This window comes from Lissotriton helveticus, chromosome 3_1 (assembly GCF_964261635.1).
Source record: "Lissotriton helveticus chromosome 3_1, aLisHel1.1, whole genome shotgun sequence".
NCBI lineage: Eukaryota > Metazoa > Chordata > Amphibia > Caudata > Salamandridae > Lissotriton > Lissotriton helveticus.
Genome location: NC_136061.1, coordinates 999,535,826 through 999,558,985, shown reverse-complemented (window position 1 = coordinate 999,558,985; position 23,160 = coordinate 999,535,826). Strand labels below are relative to the sequence as shown.

The following is a 23,160-nucleotide window of genomic DNA, read 5'->3' as shown; positions in this document are numbered from 1 at the left end:
CGTCGGCTCGTCATCGCCGATCGACGTCGAGGGACCACAGGTCAACGTCGAAGCATTCAACGTCGAAGGTGATCACTCCGTCGACTCCGCAGAGGCGTTCGACGTCGAGGGAAAGGCTTTTGAGGCGTCCTCCAACACCGGTGAGACGGAGATCTCCTTCAGTGCCTTCAACAGTCCTAGTGACACAATCTGCTTCGCTCCATTCCTCCTTAAGTGCCTCTGGTTCATCGAGGTCCTCTTCTAGGAGTAGGAGTCCTGTGCAAAAGAGTCCCCAGCGGCGGTACATCACACAGGCAAGACTCTCGCCAAGATGGTATGGTCCGTTGAGTAAATGGAAGGATTCTGGAGCAACGGAGAGACTACAAAGGTACTTGAGTCCAGTCCACAGGTCCCCTCTTCAGCAGCTGGCAGAAGAGGCAGATGGACAGAGTCCTGCCATTCACCGATCACGCTCACGAGAGCGAAGAGCGGACAGATCGCATACCCCCAGGGTCTCCCGATCACCAAGGAGGGAACAACCCAGATCTCGAACACCGAGAAAGGAGGTACGGACTGAGAGATCGAGACGTTCTCCTCGAAGGGAGGAACGACCTAGGACACCAGTGAGGAAGGGGAATTCTCACCACAGGAGAAGAACTCCATCATCATCCTCTTCTTCTTCATCTAGATCTTCTAAAGGGGATTACTCTCCAACGCTGGCAGACAGTCCTCGCTCAAGAGCTTCCCCGCTTGACGACGTCAACACGTATCTGGACGTCTTGCAAAGGGGTGCTCACAAACTTAGTATAGAGATGGCTATTCCAGAGGTGTCCACTACTGTGATTTTTGAGACCCTTCATCACAAATCATATACACGGCCTTTGCTCCCATTGGTTCCAGGGATAATGGACCCAATCAAAGAGGTTTTCCTCACGCCAGCAGCGATCAGGGCAGTACCGGCACGTATCCAGAAGAAATATAGGCCGGCCGACTCAGATCCTATCTTTGTTAAAGGAGAGCCTGCGGCGGACTCAGTTATAGTAGCCTCAGCTAGGAAGAATCACACAGTCGCTCCTTCTTCGTCAGTTCCTCCTGACAAAGACAGCAAGACGCAAGATTCTTGGGGTCGCAAGGTATGCAGCACAGCAGCTTCATCCCTGAAAGTCTCTAGTGCATCAGCCCTTCTGGGAAGGTACGATAGAGCCCTATGGGACTCCATGGAACGATTCAAAGGGAAATTGCCCAAGGAGGACCAGAAGGACTTTGAGACGACGATGACGGAGGGCTGTTTGGTGGCAAACCAAATGATTAGTTCATCAGCGGATAACGCCCTTCTAGCAGGACATGCCTACTCACATGGGATATGTGCGAGGAGATCCTCTTGGCTACGTTTAACTGGACTCAAACCAGATGCCCAGCAGCGCATCCTCAATCTACCTTTTTCCGGATCTTCACTCTTCGGGGAGCATGCCGATCAGGAAATGACCCGAATGAAAACTGAGTTAGACACAGTGAAGGCAGTTGGTCTGGAAAAACAGAAAGGGCCGTTCAAACAACGCTTCAAGACCAACAAGAACCGGGGAGGCCAACAGAGGGTTCAAACCCCTCAATTGTCTCAAAACAAGCCACAAGGAAAGCCGCAATACAGAGGAGGAAGGTCGAGCAGAGGCAGAGGCGGACATCATCAGTCCTCTACCACGCCTAGAGGAGGCAAGGCCTGAGCAGTGGCTTCCTCTGGCGCCGTTACCCACTCCAGTGGGAGGAAGTGCTGCACAACACCTGGCAGAGTGGGTCAGCATCACAAAAGATCGGTGGGTGCTGAATATACTGTGCAATGGATATGCGCTACGTTTCCGGAAGAAACCACAACCGATTCCTCCAAAAAAGTCTCGCTCGTGCCAACTAGAGCTCCTCAAAAGGGAAGTGAGCGTCCTCTTAAAGAAAAACGCAATCGAAGAGGTACCCCTATCCCAAAGGGGGAAAGGAGTGTACTCAAGATATTTCCTTGTCCCCAAAAAAGATCAAAAAGGCAAATTCAGACCGATTTTGGATCTTCGACTCCTCAACAAAGTGGTGGTCAAAGAGAAGTTTCGCATGTTGGCACTCCACCAAATATGTCCTCATCTACAAATCGGAGATTGGATGTGTTCGGTGGATTTACAAGACGCGTACTTCCACATTCCTATTACACCAGGTCATCGAAAGTACTTGAGGTTCCTGGTAGGGACCAAGCATTACCAGTTAAAAGTGCTTCCTTTCGGACTCAAATCCGCACCAAGGGTCTTCACCAAGTGCATGGCAGTGGTAGCGGCGTGTCTACACAAAAAAGGTCTCTTTGTGTACCCATATCTAGACGACTGGCTCCTGAAGAGTCCGTCCCCTCGTCAAGCCACCAAAGACTGTCACCTGTGTCTCCAACAACTACACAGGCTCGGCCTCCACGTGAACATAGAAAAATTGGTCCTGCAGCCCACGCAAACTATCCACTATCTGGGAGCAGTTCTAGACACAAAGTTAGGAAGAGCGTTTCCTTCGCAGGAGAGACTGTCTTCCATGGGGCAAAAATACAAAAAGTTACTTCAGTTTCCTCGTCCAAAGGTGCGAGAAGTAGCGTCTCTATTGGGCTCCATGGCGTCCTGCATCTTCCTAATACCTAACGCCAGGTTGAGGATGCGGCCTCTACAAGAGTCTGTGGAGGATCAGTGGGACCAAGCGTCTGGAGATTGGGAGGATCGAATCATCCTGTCTCAAGCAGCACTGACCTCAATACAGTGGTGGACTCGCCCTCGGAATGTCCTGCAGGGAGTCCCTTTTCAGCAACCTCTTCCTTCGCTGTCTGTGGTAACGGACGCATCTCTAGAAGGCTGGGGTGCGCACATGGGTCATCTTCAGATTCAGGGTCGCTGGTCGACCAAACTTCAGACATGCCACATCAACATGCTGGAGCTTCGAGCAGTTCATCTGGCGCTCAAAGCGTTCTTTCCAGCAATAACAACGGACAAAATCCTGGTTCAGACGGACAACACTACAACTATGTTCTATCTGAACAAGCAGGGAGGAACTCGATCTCGCCCTCTGTCTCTAGAGGCCCAGTCAATCTGGCACTGGCTTCTGGCTCGGGGACTGTCAGTGGTGGCAGTACACCTTCCAGGCGAGCTAAACACAAAAGCGGACGCACTCAGCAGGCACTTCGAAGATCAGCCAGACTCGGTGCTAAACGACGAAGTAGTCGAAGAACTCTTCCGTTGCTGGGGTCGTCCAGACATAGACTTATTTGCGGACGACGAAAACGCCAAATGCCACGCCTTCGCGTCCAGGTTCCACCGGCCAGGGACGCAAGGGAACGCTCTCCTGCTGGAGTGGACAGGAATGTTCGCTTATGCTTTTCCCCCTCTGGCACTGATTCCGAAGGTGGTGGCCAAGCTCATCAGATCGAGCATGGACATGATCCTAATTGCTCCGGATTGGCCGCGACAATGGTGGTATCCAGACCTGTTACATCTGTCGCTGTGTCCACACAGACGTCTGCCGTGCAGGCCAGACCTGCTGAGCAAGATGAACGGGAGGATCCTGCATCCCAACCTCCCGTCGCTGAACCTGACTGCATGGCTCCTGAGGTCTTGCAATATGGACACTTAAATCTGCCTCCAGAATGTATGAATATTTTAAGAGAGGCAAAGAGACCTTCCACAAGGGCGTCTTATGCGTTCAAGTGGAAAAGATTTTTCATTTGGTGTAAGGACCATGGCTTTGATCCCACCAAAGGACAAGAGGTAGTCCTTCCATACCTCCTATACTTAGCAACATCAGGGTTGAAATATGCTTCTATTAGGGTTCATCTATCCGCCATAGTGGCGTACAGAAAATCTCCTACACAAACATCGTTTTTTCAAGTCCCAGTGGTGAAAGATTTCCTTCAGGGATTAAAGAAGGTCTATCCCCCTGTGAGAAATTCTTCTCCTCCCTGGGAGTTGAACCTGGTTCTCTCCAGACTGATGTCTACACCGTTTGAGCCTATACACAAGGCCTCCTTGCAGCATCTCACTTGGAAGGCGGCCTTCTTGGTGGCAATAACCTCTGCGCGCAGGGTTAGCGAGATACAAGCACTCTGCACCAAGGAACCTTACACTGTGTTTCACCACAACAGAGTAGTAATGAGGGCTCACCCATCTTTTCTTCCGAAGGTGGTATCGGATTTTCATATAAATCAAACGATTACCCTTCCTTCGTTCTTTCCTAACCCATCGACCCCAGATGAGAGGTCGTTGCACTCGTTAGATCTTAAACGGGTGCTAAAGTTTTACCTAGAAAGAACGAAGGACACCAGAAAGACAGACCAACTCTTTGTCAATTATGGTGCTATGAGGACCGGGTTTGCAGCAGCCAAAAGATCCATCTCCAGATGGATTGTCTCTTGTATCAAACTAGCATACCAGCTGGCTGGCAAACCTTTGTTGCAATCACCCAAAGCTCTTTCCACTAGAGGGAAAGCAGCCACAATAGCTTTTTTGCATGACATTCCTATGTCAGAAATATGCAAGGCTGCGACATGGAAATCAGTCCATACCTTTACGAGGCATTATTGCCTAGAGTCTGATTCCAGAGCGGATTCTCAAGTAGGGCAAGCCTCCTTGAGAAACCTATTTGGGTAGAATAAGGCCTATTTTTGGGCCTACGGATATGAATGTTATCTGTTGATTCCTTTGCCCGCAGGGATGAGGTGAGGCTCGCTACTCTATTCTAATGCTTATGACTATTGATGAGGATCCCCTGGAAGAGAAGGATTAGTTACTTACCTGTAATCCTAGTTCTCTTCCAGGGGTATCCTCATCAAAGTCATAAGCAACCCTCCCGCCTCCCCGGGCAAAGGACTTTGTTTATTACATAGGAGATGGTTTTTAACCTGTTATTACCATGGTTTGGTTTTCAGTCTCCGAAAAGAACAACTGACCTAACTGTAACCCCTGAGGCATGATGGGAAGCTAGGGGCAGAGGTGCCTTAAAGGCACAGCGTCAGTTTTAGTACATTCAGCTACAGGTTAGCTTTTCAGTCTTTTTAGACTGGGAATTTGCAATGCAGCCTGGGAGCTGTACATGCTTACAGTGTGTTGAGAATTTCTACTGTTTTCTAAGCATTAAAACAGTTTCTAAACAAGCATTGGTGTTTCTCATGTTTCTAATGCAAAATACACTGTATGGTGGGAATTCTTCACGGCATATTCCAGCTCTATTGTTTTATTTGGCTGCAATTGCTTATTTTTATATATATATTTATATATATATGTCTATATATATTTGGGGCACATATAATATATTGTTTCCGGGGTCCCGCGCATGGGCGGGAATATTCTAATGCTTATGACTTTGATGAGGATACCCCTGGAAGAGAACTAGGATTACAGGTAAGTAACTAATCCATATCTACTATACATGTGCTGGTGATTACAAACTGTCATACCAACACCATTTTCAGACATTTCCCCTGGCTTTTATGACCAAAGAGACCTTAGTGAAGGTGAGCGCTTTGCCCCAAATAGCTATTTTCATGTGAATGACTCTTGAAATCTTTCAATTTGAGGTATTTCTGTAGATAGATGGAAAAAATGTCACTGCTTTGCCAAAGATAGGTATTGATTGATGTTCACAAGATTTTTAAATATGGCTTCCATAGGACCACAGTTACTCCACATTGTTCATATGTGTGCTTCATCTCCAAAACTCTGAAATCACATGAGAGAAAATGTCATAGCATCTGAACTGTTTTGATTTGGTGCTGTTTGCTGATGCAGGCATGCCCAACGTGACACCAAATCCAGAAATACTTTCCATATAGAAATATATATTTTTGTTAAGATCTGAAAAAAGTCTGAATGAGGGTACCATTGATCTTAAAGATCTATTTGTTCATAATAGCAAAATCCACATCAAGTTGAAAGCAGGGGCGAGCTTAACCCAGATACACTCTTTACCTTGAGTTAAAACATCAGTTGCTTTGATCCCAAAAAATTCTATTCTCCTCTGATTAGTTTTGGCACTGGAAATATATGTTCAATGGCATGTGTGGCTGTAGTTACAAAAGCTCTGCATAGTCCCGCCATCTAGTGTTGGGTTCGGAGTTGTACAACTTTTTGTCTTCGCAGTCTTTCGATCACTAGGGTTCAGTTGAATTCAGGCTTTATTGTTGTTCAAGGGTGCTAGCCAGATTTTGATGCAATAGGGCCGGTCTGTTAGGAGTGTACATTTTAATATAATTGTTAAACCATGTTTAAAGGACATTTTAGATGGTTTTAATGTGAGAAGATGAAGGTGTACCTTAGACAAGTGAGGAATTATACTTTTAGGTTAAAGCTCCGTGTGAGAAGTTGGCCTGATATATGCTGTCCACTAATTATAGTGGGCACCTTGTACCAGTCCAATCGACCCTTATTGATGATTAGGTTAAAGACAACGCTATCCTAGTGGTAACTATGGAGAGCAGCCTTCAGGTTATGTCTCAAAGAAATGTAAAGCAGCTTGGTTTACCAGATTATAACCTCTTGAATAACCAAATGAAAGGAGAGAACCACACAAGGTATGTATAAAATATATGTATTTATTACTAAATACCCTCTACTAACCTCTATGAGATTAGAGAACAAGGCACACAATAATACAGTAATAGAACGACAGTAAATAGCACCATATACAGCGAGCTCCAGGGGGAGACCAAACCATATACTAAGAGTGGTATAACGAGCACAACTTGACTATACACCGTGCCTAGAGCACGTAGAATCGCTGGGACCGCAAGGAACCACCCAAGGTAGTGACACAGGGGACCCATGGGGGACACGTGCAGTGTGCGAACACAGCCGCAAGCTAGGTACAATCCTATGGGAAAGTCACTGTTGGAATTTTAAAGTCTAAGGCCACTTAGGAGAGGACTTTGAGCAAACCCTTTCAAACTTAGAAGGTTCTAAGGCCAGCACCCACGTGAGCACCTGAGTACTTGTGTTACCTAACTCAGGGAAGCGGGTGCATAGGTGTGGTGTTGGGAATCTTCGTCGTTTTCAATGGCGTGATGCTGCAAAATGCTGCTGCCGTGAAGAGCAAAAGTGTCCCGTGTGATCCAAGCCTAGATCGAAGCTGTGAAGAACCTGAAAGCAGAGGGAACAGAGTCTGGGTCACTTGCCAGTGACCAAGGGCTCTGTAGACGAATGCCCACCAATGTCGGGTGTTTCAAGTGCGAAGAGGTGAAGCTTGACTCTGCTGCCACGGGGAACAGGAGACGACTGCCAAAGTCCGCAGGCGAGCTATCCCACGAAGGATGTCGAGTGCTGGGGGGGTGGGGGGGGGGTCGGTGTCCAGATTGGAGACCAACAAGCCTTTGCAACTGCAAACCACGCAGTGAGAGAAAAGATGCTTCGGTGAGGACCAGCAAGGTCCTGGGGACTCCCCAAGCTATGGAGAATCGGGGCATGTTTAGAGCAACCAGGAAAGCCCACTGAAAGTCATTTACCTTCACAGGGACCCACAGGTCGACGGACCAGGGATCGCGAAGGGATCTCAAGAGGAATCACAAAATACCAGCCCACGGAACACGCGTGGAGTGTAGGCCGGTAATCTTTGGTGGAAACACTGTTTGGGCCTGGAACTACAAGTAGCCCAAAGCACAGCCTCAGGGATCGCCAAAAAGCATATGCTGCTGCAAATGTGCACAGTGTGCAGGGGTTCGGGTTGCACAGTTCCCCGAGGGCTGCGGGTCTCAGGTTTGCTGAGAGCACTGGTCGACCTCTGGGAAGCTTAGGAACCCACCTCCTGTGTTGTAAAATCTTCGGAGTCCTTCAGGAGCTGCGTAGATGCAAACCGGTCAGATGCGCCGAGGTGCCTGCCCTGCTGGGCAGTAATTATTTTACTCCAAGGGAGTTTCTTCAGTCATTTAGCAAAGCGTAGACCGTCGAAGGATACTTGGTTTCTGTAGCAGAGTTTAGTCCAGGTAAAATCTAAAGTCCTGTAGCAAGAGGTTCCTTCTTTATACCCAAGGAAGGGGTGGGACAAACTCTGGGGATTCACCTATGAGAGGGTCAGGACAGAGGGGTGGCTACACCCATGTCCTTTGTCCAGTTTTGCGCCAGAGCAGGGGCTTATAGCTCCTGCAACCGGTTTGAGCTGGGACACCAAATATGCCCCCAGTGCAGCCATTAAAGCACTCTTGGAGTGCACCCGCCCAGCCCCAATGCACTAAAGCCTGTCTGGGAGGTGGTCACACCTCCCTGTGACAGGAAACCTTTTGTCCAGCCTCCCTTGCCGGAGTTTCGTCCAACAGCAGGAGGGCAGACGCGTGTCTGCGGCTGGCAGCATCCATCTTGTGATGCCAGGGTCGAGAAAGCTGGTACCGGGTGTACCGGTGCTGTCATATTTCTCCCTCTAGGATGGTGAAATCATACCTCCCCTCGCCAGTACTGGCGGGGTGTTATGATTCCAAGGTGTTTGATACCAAACATGACATGTTTCCTTGCAACCTTTTCAAAGTTAGCATTTACCGAGAGGTTATAATGTACTTACGAGTATATGGTTGGGTGCATCACAGAACAACCCCGGAGAATAGATTCCTAAAGCTGCAGAGGGGCCCTACTCATTCATGGTTACCCTCTCACTCAAAATCCAGCACCCTGCCTTCAGGATTGATAAGGCCTGCCATAGGGGTGACTGATAGGTTTATATGTGCAGTGATATAAGGTAGATATAGGGAACCTATATCTAAGTAAGGGGTGCATACACCACCTTACACAGGCTGCTGTAGCTGACTTATTGTGTCATATTGAATGGTCTCCCAGGGGTGGCATAATACATGCTGCAGCCTCTGAGAGGCCTCTGGGGTACCTATGCCCTGGGTATATAGTGCACCATATACTAGGGACTTGTAAGGGTACCCCAGAATCCAATCTGGAGTGTACCTAAAGTACATGCAATCAATTTAGGGAGAAAGCAGATAGACTGGGGTCCTGATTAGCAGGATCCCAGTCAAACTAAGTCGAAAACCAGAAAAACACCAGGAAAAAAGTGGGGGTAACCATACAGTCAGATTCCACCTTCCTACAGTGAGACATGTCAGAAATCTAAACATCTGTCCAGTATGTGTATCTGTTACTAAAAGATTGAACCAGCACGCAAGTGTGTGTGTGTGTGTGTGTGTGTGTATATATATATATATATATATATATATATATATATATATATGTGTGTGTGTGTGTGTGTGTATATGTATATATATATATGTATATATATATATGTGTGTGTGTATATGTATATATATATATGTATATATATATATGTGTGTGTATATGTATATATATATACATGTGTGTGTATATATATATATATATCTCCCCTTTTAGTGCGAAGTATTGTTCTATTAACCACACACATCATATGAATGTTCAACGTATTTCAGCTACTGTGTAGCCTTGGTCACAAAGCCTCTAACGGCCTAATCGTAGCGCTAGACCTGCTTTTATGTGCACAAAACCAATACGATACAATGTGTAGATTTGTTTTATGATTTTGTACTGAACTGCGTTTGATAGTAGTATGAATTTGTTTCTGAAATCCATTTGTGATGATTTTAAATAGAATTCTAGTTTAGGTTTGATATTCTGTTGTTGCAGGACATGCAGTGATTCAGTATCAGAATGTAGCATCTGCGATTTATGCAAAATACAAACTGCATGGCTTCGAATACCCCAATGGAAATCGACTTGGTGTTACGTTCATAGATGACGGGGGTGATAGCACAGAGTAAGTAGAATCGTTGATATCTATGTTAATATCTCCCAAAGAATTCATGAAGTAAACCTATCCACAGTGCTTCTATTTTTTCTGTGACATTGAATGCTTTAATCACAGGCACTGGAATTGCGTAATTCAGCTCTGTTTTCTGCACAGTCGCAGATTTTTTGCATAAATCGCCACCTGCTGGTAAATACGCAGCTTTAAACAAAACTGTGTCTAGCTTAGACTCCCCACATTTTCTCTAGGAAGCTACATTTGGACACCTGTGAAATATGATCTCTTTATTTTTTGGGACATTACTTGGTTTTTCGTCCGTGTTTTTAAAGGTCCTTCAGTAAATAAGTGAAAATGTTAGCCAGGTGCTATCGGTATTCATAATTGTAGAATTTCTGTGCTGAAGTTTTTCCGATCTGAAAACAAAATCCTCTATAATGTTTTATTTATGATGGAATTAATGATTTTTTATTTTGCCATAAAATTAATGATGCTGATTCATCTTCAATTTGAACTGTTATAAAAAATAGTTATCTGAAGAAGCTACTCAATGTAGAACAAACCCAGACATTAGGCATCACTTTTCAAGTTCTGATGCCATTGATTCTTCAGGTATGACATAGTACATCACTGTCATACCAAATATATAATGTACTGTGCTGTTCAACACTCTTCCACAAGCCTCATAGTGAAACAAAGCATAAATCGGACTCCAAGAGACAGGCTTTGAAATGTGTCGGGGGAAATGAAGAAAGTAATGCACATTTTTACCCACAAAGTCCATATATGAATGTCTGCTTGAATATTTCACCATCTATCTCAAGGATACTGTAAGTACACAGTAGGTGTAAAGGATTCCTAGTTTCTATCCCAAACTATGTAGTTAGTATTAGTTGCCTTATTCCAGCATAGAGGGATCTACTGATCCCTGCCTGGACAACGGGCTTCTCAAGCCATGTCTCAAACACAATACTGCCTTACTTGATGAGAGTATAATTCTTCAATGTCACGATCTGAATCTTGAGATCGGTGTAACAAAGTCAACCCTGAAGCCATTCCAAATCATCTATTATATACAAGCAGTCTTGGACCTGAAGTTAGCAAGTGTTTCCCTTGGGGGAATGACATCAGAAGCCAAATGTTTGTCCATTGATCAGCGATGCTTCTTTTTCTAGGCTCCATTGTATATTCATGGAGTGGGATCTCCCTCTTCTCCGCCCCTGGTTAAGCCCACTTGGGGGTCTGTATGAGGCTGCCCATACTGACTCCCATGTATGCTTAAGTTAGCCTGACTAAGTCTTCTGACTATGGTCTCACTGTTTGTCTCAGGATCAGAATCATCTCCCTCTCCTCCTTCCTCTTCTTCCTCATCTGGAACTGGAGTATCAGTGCTATCCTCTGTGGAGGGTAGGACTTCATCTGAGCTACCTGAAGCACCTGAGTCAGGTGTCTTTTGAGCATCATACTCTTCTAAGAGCTCAACTAAGAACTTTAGGGTAGGGTTTGAACCCTGTTTTAGCCTTCTAGAAGTACACAGTTGTCTCAATTCTTGGAAGGCTAAGGCTTCATATCTTTAGGCGGTCCCCAAGGGATCTACCTCTGCAGGCAGAGAACCACTGGGGTTCACTGTCTGAGACATGGTTTCTAGTGTGGTGGGGTGTTGCACCTACCTACACTATGTGTTTTCCTACAGAAGCTATCTAGGAGTTGTAGTCTGGGTGTGCTAGGCCCAGGCTCTACAACAGCTAAGTTCAGTAGAACTTAAGTATACTAAGACTTGTTTTTATATGTACCTATAGGTACCTAGGTGATCTTTCAAATGATATCTCCAAGATTACAAGTGGTAAAACAGCAAGCTCTAATCCCAACCGCTGCCCACCAATGTGAGAAGTTGGCCTGGTATATGATGTTCACTATTCTAGTGAGCACCTTGCACCAGTCCAAACAACCCTTATGGTGATGGTTGTAAGTCAACCTTATAGACCAGCTATCCTAGTGGTAGCGTGGACAGAACAGTCTTAGGCTAAAAGACTCTTGAGGGCTTGTAAAGCCAGCTGTTTTGCCATATGTAACCCCTTGAATACCAAATGAAAGGACACCAGACAGGATATATATAAAATATATATGTATTTATTTACTAGCACACTCCTCTGAACTCTTTGAGATCAGAGGCAAAAGCACATAACAACTTACTTAATCAGAATACTTTAAGTTGCACAATTTACAGTAAGGCCCTATGGGCGAAGCAAACCATATATTAAGAAAGTGGTAGAAGTACCATGTCACGAGAAAAGGTAAGGCCTAGGGAATCGCTAGGGCTACACGATCTGAACCTTAGTTTAGAAGTAGGAGGCCCACAGGCGGCGCGTGCAGAGTCTTTACCCACACGCGAGAGTCAATGTAAAGTCAATGGGAACTTAGAAGTTAGATAAAGGAATTAGGACACTTCCGGTTTAACTAGGAGGAAACAACTAAAAACCTAGACACTTGGATAGTCAATACCCTTGGGAGCACCGAAGTACTAGCGTTACCTCACCCACAGGAAGCGGGTGCATAGGTGTGAAGATGTGTCTAGTTTCGCCGTTGAAGTCTATGGAGCCTGTGAAGAAAGATGCTGCAGGCGACCAGGCGGAAGATGTCCGGGAGGATCCAAGGGTGGATCGAGGATGAAGAGGACCTGAAAGCAGAGGGGACAGCGTCTGGGTCACTAGCCAGTGACCGGGTGGAACCAGGATGGAACCAGACGACGTAGAGGAGCGATCAGGTGCTGTCTTGAAGCTGGTCTCTTCAGCAACGCGGACCAGGAGGCGTCTAGGACGACCAGGTGCTGGAGGTGAGCTGTCCCACGAAGGTTCTCGCAGATGGAGGGGTCGACTGCCGGATTGGAGTCAACAAGCCTTGGCAAAGGCAACCCACGCAGGATTCAAAGAAGGCTTCTGGTGCAGACCAGCAAGGTCTGAGGTGCCTCACCTTTGCAGGGAGGCAAGGGCCAGTCTGGCGCAACCAGACCAGCGAGTTGGTTCAAAAGGATTGTCGTTGCAGAGGCTACTAGCCAACGGGCCAGCAACCGGACAACGCGTCAAGGGTTGTTTGGACTGGTGCAAGGTGTTGACTAGAATAGTGAACATCATATACCAGGCCAACTTTTCACACCATTTGATTCTTCTGATCGGTTACCTTCCTTTGCCTCAAATTGTGAAGCGCTCTGATATCCTTCGGGATCAAGTTTGCGCTATATAAAACTTTATAAATAAATAAGAGCTATGCTCTTGCCAAGTTTCCGCCCACTTAGCTGGTTGCGACCGTGCCTTCCATATTTTATTCTGCCTGTTTTGGTGCTGTAGCTATGACCATGTCTTTGACATCCACACCGCCCCTAGAATCTCTCGCTGCTCTACATGTAGGATGCGTTTTTGTATATTGTCTGTTTTTGTTTCTTTGAAGAACTAGCTTATTTTTTCATCCTTTTTTGGCTCCTTAAAGTAATAGCTGGTATCGCTCTCTGACTGTCATGGAATACACATTCTTTGAGGTTGCTATTAAGCTTGGTGTGTTAGCTTTGTGTTTTTGATTTAGTTGTTGTAGCAAGGATAACTTGTTTGAGTGTATAGATATGCTTTGATCTGTGATTACTTTTAAAATTCTTATACTGGGATTCTAGTAATAGATTGTATTATTAGCACTAAAAAATGAGTTTGCTGCTCAATGTTTTGGATGTGCTTTTCTGATTATGAAAGTATTATAACCAAGATACTGGCACACACACACACAGCAAAATGCCAATGTTTTTGTAACCCTTTTCCAGTGCCCTCAGAAAAATGGCTGCGCAGGTGGTCACTGCTCAGATGACTGCTATGGTGTACAATAATTCCGGTCAACAGTACCCATCAGCTTCGGTAAGTGCCAATGTATGCGATTTTTAATTTTGCTTGATGGTGTAAAGTGATATTGTGTGTACAGTCTAATGTGACACTAACAGTGTAATCCAGATGCTAATCTGTTTTCCTTCTTCTTAAGAAGTCTTTCAGAATCCTTCCTATACTGCAGATAGGTTAAATAATTCACGTTTCCTCTTGCAAAAGAGAACTCTCCTTTCTAGGGGGGGCAGATTATTTATATACAGACCAGGAATGTGCACATGTTTATCCAACATGTTGCACAGTGTTCCCCATATTAGTTAACTTTATTCTATACAGTTCAATAATTTTTTGTAAAATGGGTCACCTCTTATCTCGAAATGCTAACTCTGCTAGATTACGCTACGCACACATTCTGATGCAATGTGGGATCAAACCAGACTAAATTCATGCTACGATTACTGCATGTTGTTCAAAGTCTGAACCACTGATAGGAGAATGGTTCCTGAGGGTCTTTCATTTTGTACCATCTGTTATTAGGTGCAGACTGTATACAGTTTAATGTATGGGGTTTTTGGTAACCAGTGGTCTGGGACCTGTATCTTTATATGTTGCAAGGCATAGCAACTGGATGTGTCTCTATTGCATTCAAGGATAAAGTGTAGTCCTGTATCCCGTTGATCACACCTGACATAGTTGGTAATTCCTGCCCACTGTGACATAATCTCCGGGTATGACCTGGTAGTGACCTTTTGTTGCAAGTGAGAATAAAAGGCATGGATTACATAACCAAGAGTTGACAAACAATGTTTTATTCTGGTTCCCTGTTCAAAACTACATGTCTTCTTCTTTATAAGGAATAAAATAGTTTCCAACTCTTGGTTGTGGACTTGAAAAGAATGTCTACAATCATTGCTTTCGTAGATGAACCAGTTCTTTACCGTGATCTAGGATGTCAAACGCTGGTAAATTTACAAAAGATCAAGAAGATACCATCCTCTAAGACAATTCAAATATTTGAATCTATGATCTGACATATTGGATATCTGAACACTGTGACCATTATTTAATGTATGCTTTTTTGCTATACTAACTGACATTAAAAAAGTTGTTGTGCAGTCAACATGCTGGCTTCTAAAGTAAAAACAATTCTGACTGTTTTGTAATCCCAGAGTAAACATTAAATTAAGTGTTGGTATAGTTTTCACTTGTTTTTCAGTGTGCTGGTGAGCTGCACACTTCTTAAGTTAACCTCCAAGAAGCACAATTATTTGTACAATGAGATTTGATCAAACCAAAGCCCTGTGTGACGCAAATACATCCAATTAAATGCTATAATCAGTGTGAGACCATCAAATATACAATGTACTCTTGATGCTGCATGTCTTTTATGATCTACGTCTAATTTGTTCCATCATTAGCTTACATTTCATGTACAAATTTGGAAATTTCTACTAAATTACTATATAGCCAGCCCAGAACACCCCTCCAACCATCCAGTATGTAGTAATCCTCAATCCACCTCAAAAACACTCCTCTGTCCTACCAGCAACGCTCCATGAAACCTTTCATCCAGCTTGCTCAAAACACTCTTCCATTCATCTAGGCCAAATATTTCTCCAGCCATACACGGGCTAGTCTAGTTGTTGTTTATGACTATTAATGAAGATCCCATGGTTTGGGAATTACATTTCTTTACTTGTGACAGGTCTCCATCATGGATATCTTTATAAAGTTAGTAAGTGTCCCTCCTGGTTGCCCCAGTATTGGAACTTTCATAGATTCCCATGCTTTTGTATCATTCCCCGTCATCGGAATGGGAGTCTCGGTAAAAAAAATACCATAGCAGTAGGTACAAAAGAGAAAGAAAAAGGCCTAGGCCTCATTCCCTTTTGTAGCATATCACCCTCTTTTTGTAAAAGACCAAACTTAGGCATCAGCCAATCAGAAGAGCCTCACCCCATAGAACCCTCCTGAAGGAACCTCGGAGCCTTAGATTTTCTACCGCACGTTGTGCTTAGGGAGTCTCCTTTGAGCTCTGCTCATTTTATCTCTTTTCAAAGGTTTTTTCTTCAAGTTTTCTCTTCAAGTTTTCTCTTCAGGGTTGTAAAAGGAGGGCTGACAAGGAAAAGAAGGCCCATTTCAAGCCATGTTCCACCTGTGGCAAGGAAAGGTTGTTTATGGAGGATAAACATAAGGATTGTATCTATTGCCTCTATCCGGATCATAAGGCGGAGGACTGCAAGATATGCCGCACTTTTTCTACCAAGACCCTCCGGGATCGTGCTGGTAGACTTCTGACCTGGCTTCAGAAACAGAAGGAAAGGAAACACAGAGTTTCCAGTGACAGTGAGGATTCATCGTCAGCTCTGTCATCTAGAAGGTCAGTCAAAAGGGGTAGGGGGTTCCCCTTCTCCTACTGTGGAACATCCTTCTAAGGCCTCAAAAAAGACCACCAGAGAGTCTGAGAGCCTAGGTCCAGGCGAATCTCCTCACCATAGTGAAAAGGAGAGGGTAGGACCTTCTACGCCTTCTAAGGGTTTGAAGACTAATCCAGCCTTCAAGAAACCCTCTTCCCAATCTTCTGACAGGAGTTCCAAGTCCTCGACGATGAAGGCGTCGACGGAGGTTCCGTCGACTAAGAAATTGAAGCCAGGGGGAGGAGCCAAGATGGCGACCGGGATGGCTGCGTAAACGCTCGGCTCCGTGAGCCCTCACCCCGCACGTATATCCTGGCGATTATCCTGCGCAATAATTGCATATCTGAAGTTGGCGAAAGTTACCGTTCACTTACCGTCTGCTCCTGAGGCTTCTCCGTGCGATAGACCCGAAGTTCTGTCCCCGACTGTTTGGCGGCCTTCACTGTGCCGGAGCCGCGATCTCGAGTGAGGAGAGTATCCGGCAGCGACTGCAACAACGGCGGCCTCTGGCTGCGGTGGGGAGCCGGTCGGTGGGAACCTGAGATCCGCTAGCCACAGTGCCGACCTACTCCAAATAGCAGATTGCCCTGCGGGAGGTGTGCTACAGCAGGACCGGTGGGAACCATGATCCTCGGCCCCCCCTCGGTGTGATGCCAGGGCATTAATAACTTCTCCCGGGACGGACGGGTGACTCGCGGGGAGCGGCAGAGACTTTGTTTAGCCCTTTGGTGACCCTCCGTTGAGATGCCTACCTTGATGTTTGGGGTCCTCCTGTGAATCCTGTTGCGTCCTGGTGTAGGGCCCGGCCCTGCGGTGAGATGGGGAAGGAGGAGGCAGTAACGGCTGGAATGGCGGATGGCGCCCTTTTCTGCGCCCCCCATCCGGGCCGAGAAACCGCTGTACAAGAGTCCCGGGGGCCGAAAACGTGAGGAAGGGCCCACGTCCAGAGATGTGCTGGCCGCTTTAACAACCCTGCAAATGTCCCTGATCCGAGCGGCCCGGGACCTGGGAAGGAGGATGGCCGCCATTGTTGTTCCACCGCTCCACGTCGACTTGGTTCAATCTTGTGTAGGCGCCGATCTGCCCGTGCCACTGACGAATGCCTCCGCTACATTTACGTCCGTAGAGCCGCTGATGGACTTGGTTCATGTGATTACTGTGGGTACACCGGTTGCACGTGTGCTTGACTCATCGGGGCCATTGTCTGCTCGGCGAGTGGCGGAACGACATCGATCTGTGTTTTGGGCTGCATCGGCGGCGTTGCATCGCTTGCCGCATTGTGTGATTCTTTTTCCATGGCTGGCGAAAATATGTTTGGATTGGAGGTTGTTATCGGTATTGATATTGACACAGGCAGATTTCCGCCATGCATCTTCGGCGGGGTTCTGGTGGTTAACTTCCCATGGAGCAACGACACTTCCAGAACCTCCTGGAACATTTGGACCCTTAATTCTATTTTGTAGGCCGGTTGAGACCGAGACGTACGTTGGTGCTATGGATAGAAGAGGCCAGGGGTGAGACCGTTTGGGACATGGTGGGACTCATTGTTGGTTGATGGTGATTTAAGGGACACTCAGCGGGGTTATAATTGATTGTGATGTAAGTGGTTACTCTTTTTCGCAGTCCTTTTTATCATTGCTATCAGATTATTATTGCATGTGGTGGTGGTAAGGGACCGGATGGCCGGTTCGATGGCCCTTCTCCAATAATTTTCTTCTCCTTTTTCCTTCTCTATATTTCGGGTTTCTTAATTAGGGCGACAGGCACGCTGCTGGGGGGGGGTAGGCCGTAACCTTCTGCAGGGGTGCAGGGTGGGGGCTAGGGGGATGGGATTGTTATTTTGTCCTTTCTTTGTCTTTATGGCCCTTTGTCCTTTTCTTTTCGATGTCGTCGTCTTCTCTGTTTCCTATAGTGTGTTTTGCTTTGTGGGCTGGGGCATAGCTTGCAACGAACTGTATGTGTTTTTATAACTGTCCTGACTCAAATGCCCTACCCCCATTACTTCGAGTGCATGTGCACTGCTGGCGGGTTTTCTGCTTCTTGATTACTATTGTAGGAGCGTGTATGATTGTACGACATTGATTTTAATCTTATTTTCCTTTATTGTAAAATGAACCTTCTTGGATCCTTATTTTCACACTGTGCATTTACTCTTATGTTATATCCTGGATGCTCATCAGACCTTGATTTCCGTGCCGCTGTATTTTCCTATAATGTGTGGTTCTCTTTTCGATTTGAATAGCGGCCGGCCGGAGTGGTTGTAGGCCCATGGTTTTATTTCCTTGCTGACACAATAAAGGTTCTTTAAAAAAAAAAAAAAAAAAAAAAAATTGAAGCCAAAGTTAAAATTGGTTCAGTCGACAGAACATTCGACGACGAAGGGATAGTCGTCGAAAGTAAGCGTCGACGACCGTTCCAACAGCGTCGACGGGAGGGTCACCAATGACGGCATCGTTGACGAAGGCGTCGACTACTACAGTGGCGTCGACGGCGAAGTCTACGACTATGGTGACGACACGACAGTGTCGTCGACAAGAGCCTCGACGACGACGACCACTTTAACAACGACGACGGCTGGATCGGCGACAATTTCAAAGTCGACGACATCGACGCCTATCTCGTCGTCGAGTGTACAAGCGTCCACGAGGCATGTTCCGTCGATGAAGTCAACGACGTCTGCACGCACAGTACCATCGTCGACGGAACAGTCGACGATTTGGCATCGGAGATAAGATCACTATTTCTGTCACAAGAATTACGCCGGAGATGACATCTCCTAGGAGAGTAACCCCCTTGCCACCAGCTCTGCTATTTGATGAAGAGGAGTGAGATGAGGATGATCAGGACTCATATGGCTACGCTAATAGTCCCTCTCAACTTCTGGTCAAGTGTCAGGAGACGGACTCTGAAGGAGGGTATGACCAGGAAGATGGTTATCGTCAGGCTGCCCAATCACAGCATTATTCAGGTCAAGACATGGTTACGGTACCATCTTCTTTCCTGCAGGACCTGCATAAGATACTGCAGGCCTACAAATCTAAGGCTACAAGGCTGGTTCCGGCTCCAGTAGCGCCAGCAGCACCTGTCTCGGCTCCTACCTCAGCGGCTGCTCCTGAATTACCTGCTCGGGCGTCCCCTCAGCCACAGGCAACAATTCCGCAAGAGCCTTCCAGACCTGCAGACAGCCATGATGATTCCTTGGATGAGGATCGTGATTCGGATCATGAAACTGATCAAGCTACTGAATGGAATGAATACATCATTCTGGACTCCCCATGTCCGGATCCGGTGGAATCCCCGCCTGCGGACGTAGGGGGTTTTCATCAGCTGATGGAAAGAGCGGCTGGCAGGTTCAAGTTGGCTATGCCTGCGGTGGCCACAGAATGTTTCTTGTATGACTTCAAAGAACGTTATCGGAAGACAAGGTCCATACCTATAGTGCAACATCTGTGGGAGGAAGGCCTTAAGGCTATGAAGAACCCGGCGACGGTGGTCCCTGTACTACCACGTCTAGATAAAAAGTACAGAGCACCTGAAGATGGACCAGCTGCCTTAACGGGCCACCCAAAACCGGACTCAGTTATTTCGCCAGCGGCGCAGAGGAAATCCGGCAACCCCTCTGCTCCCTTAACAACTCCTCCGGACAAGGAAGGACGGAGATTGGACAATGCTGGGAAGAGATTCTCGTCGATGGCGAGTCTTCTGGTGCGAGCAGCCAATGCCCTGGCAATATTGGGCAGATACGACCGCCAGCTTTGGTGTGATGTTGCTCCGTTCCTGGATCAGCTTCCTCCAGAATCGAAATCCGTGGCAAAAAAGTTCTTACAAGAAGGGGAGGCGACTTCAATGGAGATCATTGACTGTGCCATGGACATTGCCACAACGGCGTTTCGTTCGTTGGCTGGGGCTGCAGTCCTCAGTCGCCAGGGGTGGCTGAAGGCAACCTGGTTTCGACCTGAGATCCAAAATAAGGTCCTAGATCTTCCCTTTGATGGGGAGGCACTATTCGGAAAGCTAATGTTCGAGGCATATGGGCTGCAGATGGTACATTTATGAATAGATCGCCATCTGGTGTTGGGCTCGGATGATTGCACTTTGTTTTTCTTCTGGAGAAGTCTTTGTCGTCATAGGTGACTCCTCCTCTCGGTGTTAGTGCGCATGGGCATCGGCTCCATCCTTAGATTGTTTTTTTCCGCCATCGGGTTCGGATGAGGATCGAAGCGCTCCGGACCGACTTCAACAAAGGTTATAACCGGCGTGTATTCCTTTCCAAATCGACGGTATCGTTATCGAACGCGACTTCACTCCATACCGACGCGATTCGAAGGACGACGACTACGAGAAACTCGACGTAGTCCAGCCCGGGGTCCATGGAAAGGACTCCATTCAAAAAATGTCCAACGTGTGGTGCTAAGTTCCCACACAAGGACCTACACGAAGTGTGCAACCTCTGCTTGTCCCCTGAACACGAATCCAGGGACTGTGAGGCCTGTGCAGCGTTCTCGTCAAAGTCGACGATTAGAAACCGTCGAGCCCGAAGACACGAGGTATCGAGAATGCAGTCACAAGCAATCCCGGAGCTGTTCGAGGACCAGCAACCAGAAGAGGAGGAAGAAGAGGCCGACGAGGCGGGGTCAGAAGCGGACGAGTCCGACGTCGAGGAAATCGACGTCCAACAAACCGTGAGTGACGACGTCCCTTTACCGAAAAACAGACCCCGCACGGTGTCGCCCTCGAGCCCGGTCAGACAACCGAAAAAAGTTTCCAACGCCCCGCCTTCGAGCCCGGCAACAAAACAGAAACCGAAACACTCGGTCCCCCATCATAGTGGTTCCGGTTCCGATAAACCAACCACATCGACACCGAAGCACCAGGTCAAGGAAAGCTCGAAGTCGAAGCAGTCCATGTCGACACCGAAGCACGTTTCGGCGCCGAAAACACCCTCGACACCGGGGACATCTTCGATACCGAAGAAGTCGGATCCGAACAAAACTTCGGCACCGAAAATACAAATGGACATTTCAAAGAAAAGACACCTTTCGGAACCGAAAACTGCGGTACCGACACAGGAACACGGAACGGATCCTAAACAAAAGACTTTGTTTATTGACCCAAAGACTGGCAAGGTAGTCACAGAGCTACCTAAAAAGAGGAAACATGAACATTTGGACGACAAGGCTCATCCAAAGAAGAGAACAATGGGGACGAATACAACTCCTCCCCCTTCTCCCAAACCTCACACACCATCTTCGCCTATTCCTCACAATAGGCCAGATATTCCTCCCACACGTCCATCTACACCTACAACAGATGGAGAAAGTGACACAGGGGAGGGGGGACACCCTGGGGATGATGAGGACACAATCCCAGAGGAGGCAGACCCATGGGAGGAGTATAATGTGGGATCAGGTAATGATACCGACCTTGAGTCATATCCCTCAAAACCTTCACCTCCTGATGACAATACTGGGTTTGCACAACTCATTACTAGAGCAGCAACATTTCATAAGGTAGACCTACATACAGAACCTCTAGTACAGGACTTCTTATTAGAGACACTACCTACTGCACAAAGAACATCAGGAACACTACCAATGCTAAAAGGCCTTCTCAGTCATACATCAGAGATATTCAAAGACCCAGTGAGGGCTAGGGTATTGAACCCAAGAATTGATAAAAAAATATAGGGCAGCTCCAAAAGACCCAATATACACTAAGGGACAAATTCCTCTAGACTCACTAGTGGTCACAAACGCTCGCAAGAGAGCAAACTCTTTATCTACGGGAGAAGCGCCACCTCCTGACAAAGAGTCTAAACTAATAGATGCCTCTGGCAAGAGAGTAGCATCTCAAGCGGCAAACAGTTGGCGCATAGCTAATACGCAAGCACTACTTGCAAGGTATGACAGAGCGCATTATGATGAGTTAGAAACACTCATCAAACATCTCCCTAAAGAACATCAAAAGAGAGCTGATCAACTTATACAAGAAGGGAAGTTTTGCAGCGTGAATCTTTCTGGATTCACTATGCTGTGCATTATTCCGCGGTCTTGTGGTTGGGTCCGGATTCGTAGTCTTTTCTTTGTTTTTTTTTTTTTTTTTTTCTCTTTGCCCAGGTGGGCGTCGGCGTCACACCCCCTTTGGGTGTATTTCCGGTGACGTCGGCATGCTTCCTGCGGAAGCTCCCACTCTTGGGCGCCATCTTCAGATTCTTTTTTTCCGCGGTCGGGTCTGGATCGTTCCCGTTTGGGCTCCAGACATTTTTGGAGAAAGAAGAAAGAAAATACAGAAAAGACGAGGAGAAGTCATCTGAAGACTCCAGGGGACTTCACCGACGAAAGACAAGCAAAGATAAGGCGTTTTCCATCCAGATCTTCGACGACCGTCGACGAACACGCGACCAGAGAGGCCCTGGACGCTCGAGGATGGACAACACGCCGTTCAAGTTCTGCCGTAACTGCCACCACAAGTACGCGCAGAAGGACCAGCACCCGGTATGCAACCTTTGCCTACCGGTGGACCACGAAAGCGGAGACTGCAACGCCTGTTCCGCCTTCACCCCGAAGACCCTTCGTGTGAGAGAGAGGCAGAGGGTAGCACACGCCGCCCTGCAGGGGAAGGCCCCGACCCCGTCGCTCTACGAGCTGGGGATGTCCTCCGAGGAAGAAGACAACGCTGCCGCCGAAGACGACAGCTACACGGTCGTAGAGACCGATTACACGAAGACTTCTGACAAGGTAGGAGACTCTTCGGCCCCCAAGAACCCGAGAGACTCTGAGTCTCGAAAAATCGAGGGCAAGACCCCGAAAGCGCCGACGCCAAAAAAGGCGGCGTCCGCGACTACTCCCAGGCCCAGCGGATCCTCAGAGAAGGAGTCCCCGGCGCCGAGAGCTGCTGATCAGCAGAAGACGTCGAAAATCGTCCCCGAAAAGGATCGATCGACGAGGGAGAAAGACCCGAAACTGTCGACGACGACCAGAGACCCGATATCCGGTTCGACGTCGAAAACTTCGACTCCGAGAGGCACGGCGACGAGCCATCCGTCGAAGAGAGCGGCGGAACCATCCGACGCGGAACACGCGGCCGAGATGGAAAAGAAAAGAAGGCGCCTCGAGGCAGAAATGGAGAACTTCATGCAG

At 47.2% G+C, this 23,160-nt stretch overlaps 1 protein-coding gene across 4 annotated transcripts in view; it reads left to right on the top strand.

The window, feature by feature from the left end:
• Nucleotides 1-23,160, top strand: part of RBM45 (RNA binding motif protein 45) — a 319,897-nt gene that overhangs the window by 179,821 nt on the left and 116,916 nt on the right. For all 4 annotated transcript variants that reach the window (XM_078681508.1, XM_078681509.1, XM_078681511.1 and 1 more), the window contains 2 exons: nt 9,627-9,756; nt 13,550-13,640. In XM_078681508.1, the coding sequence (XP_078537634.1) occupies nt 9,627-9,756; nt 13,550-13,640 (221 nt within the window). The remainder of the gene's footprint in view (nt 1-9,626; nt 9,757-13,549; nt 13,641-23,160) is intronic.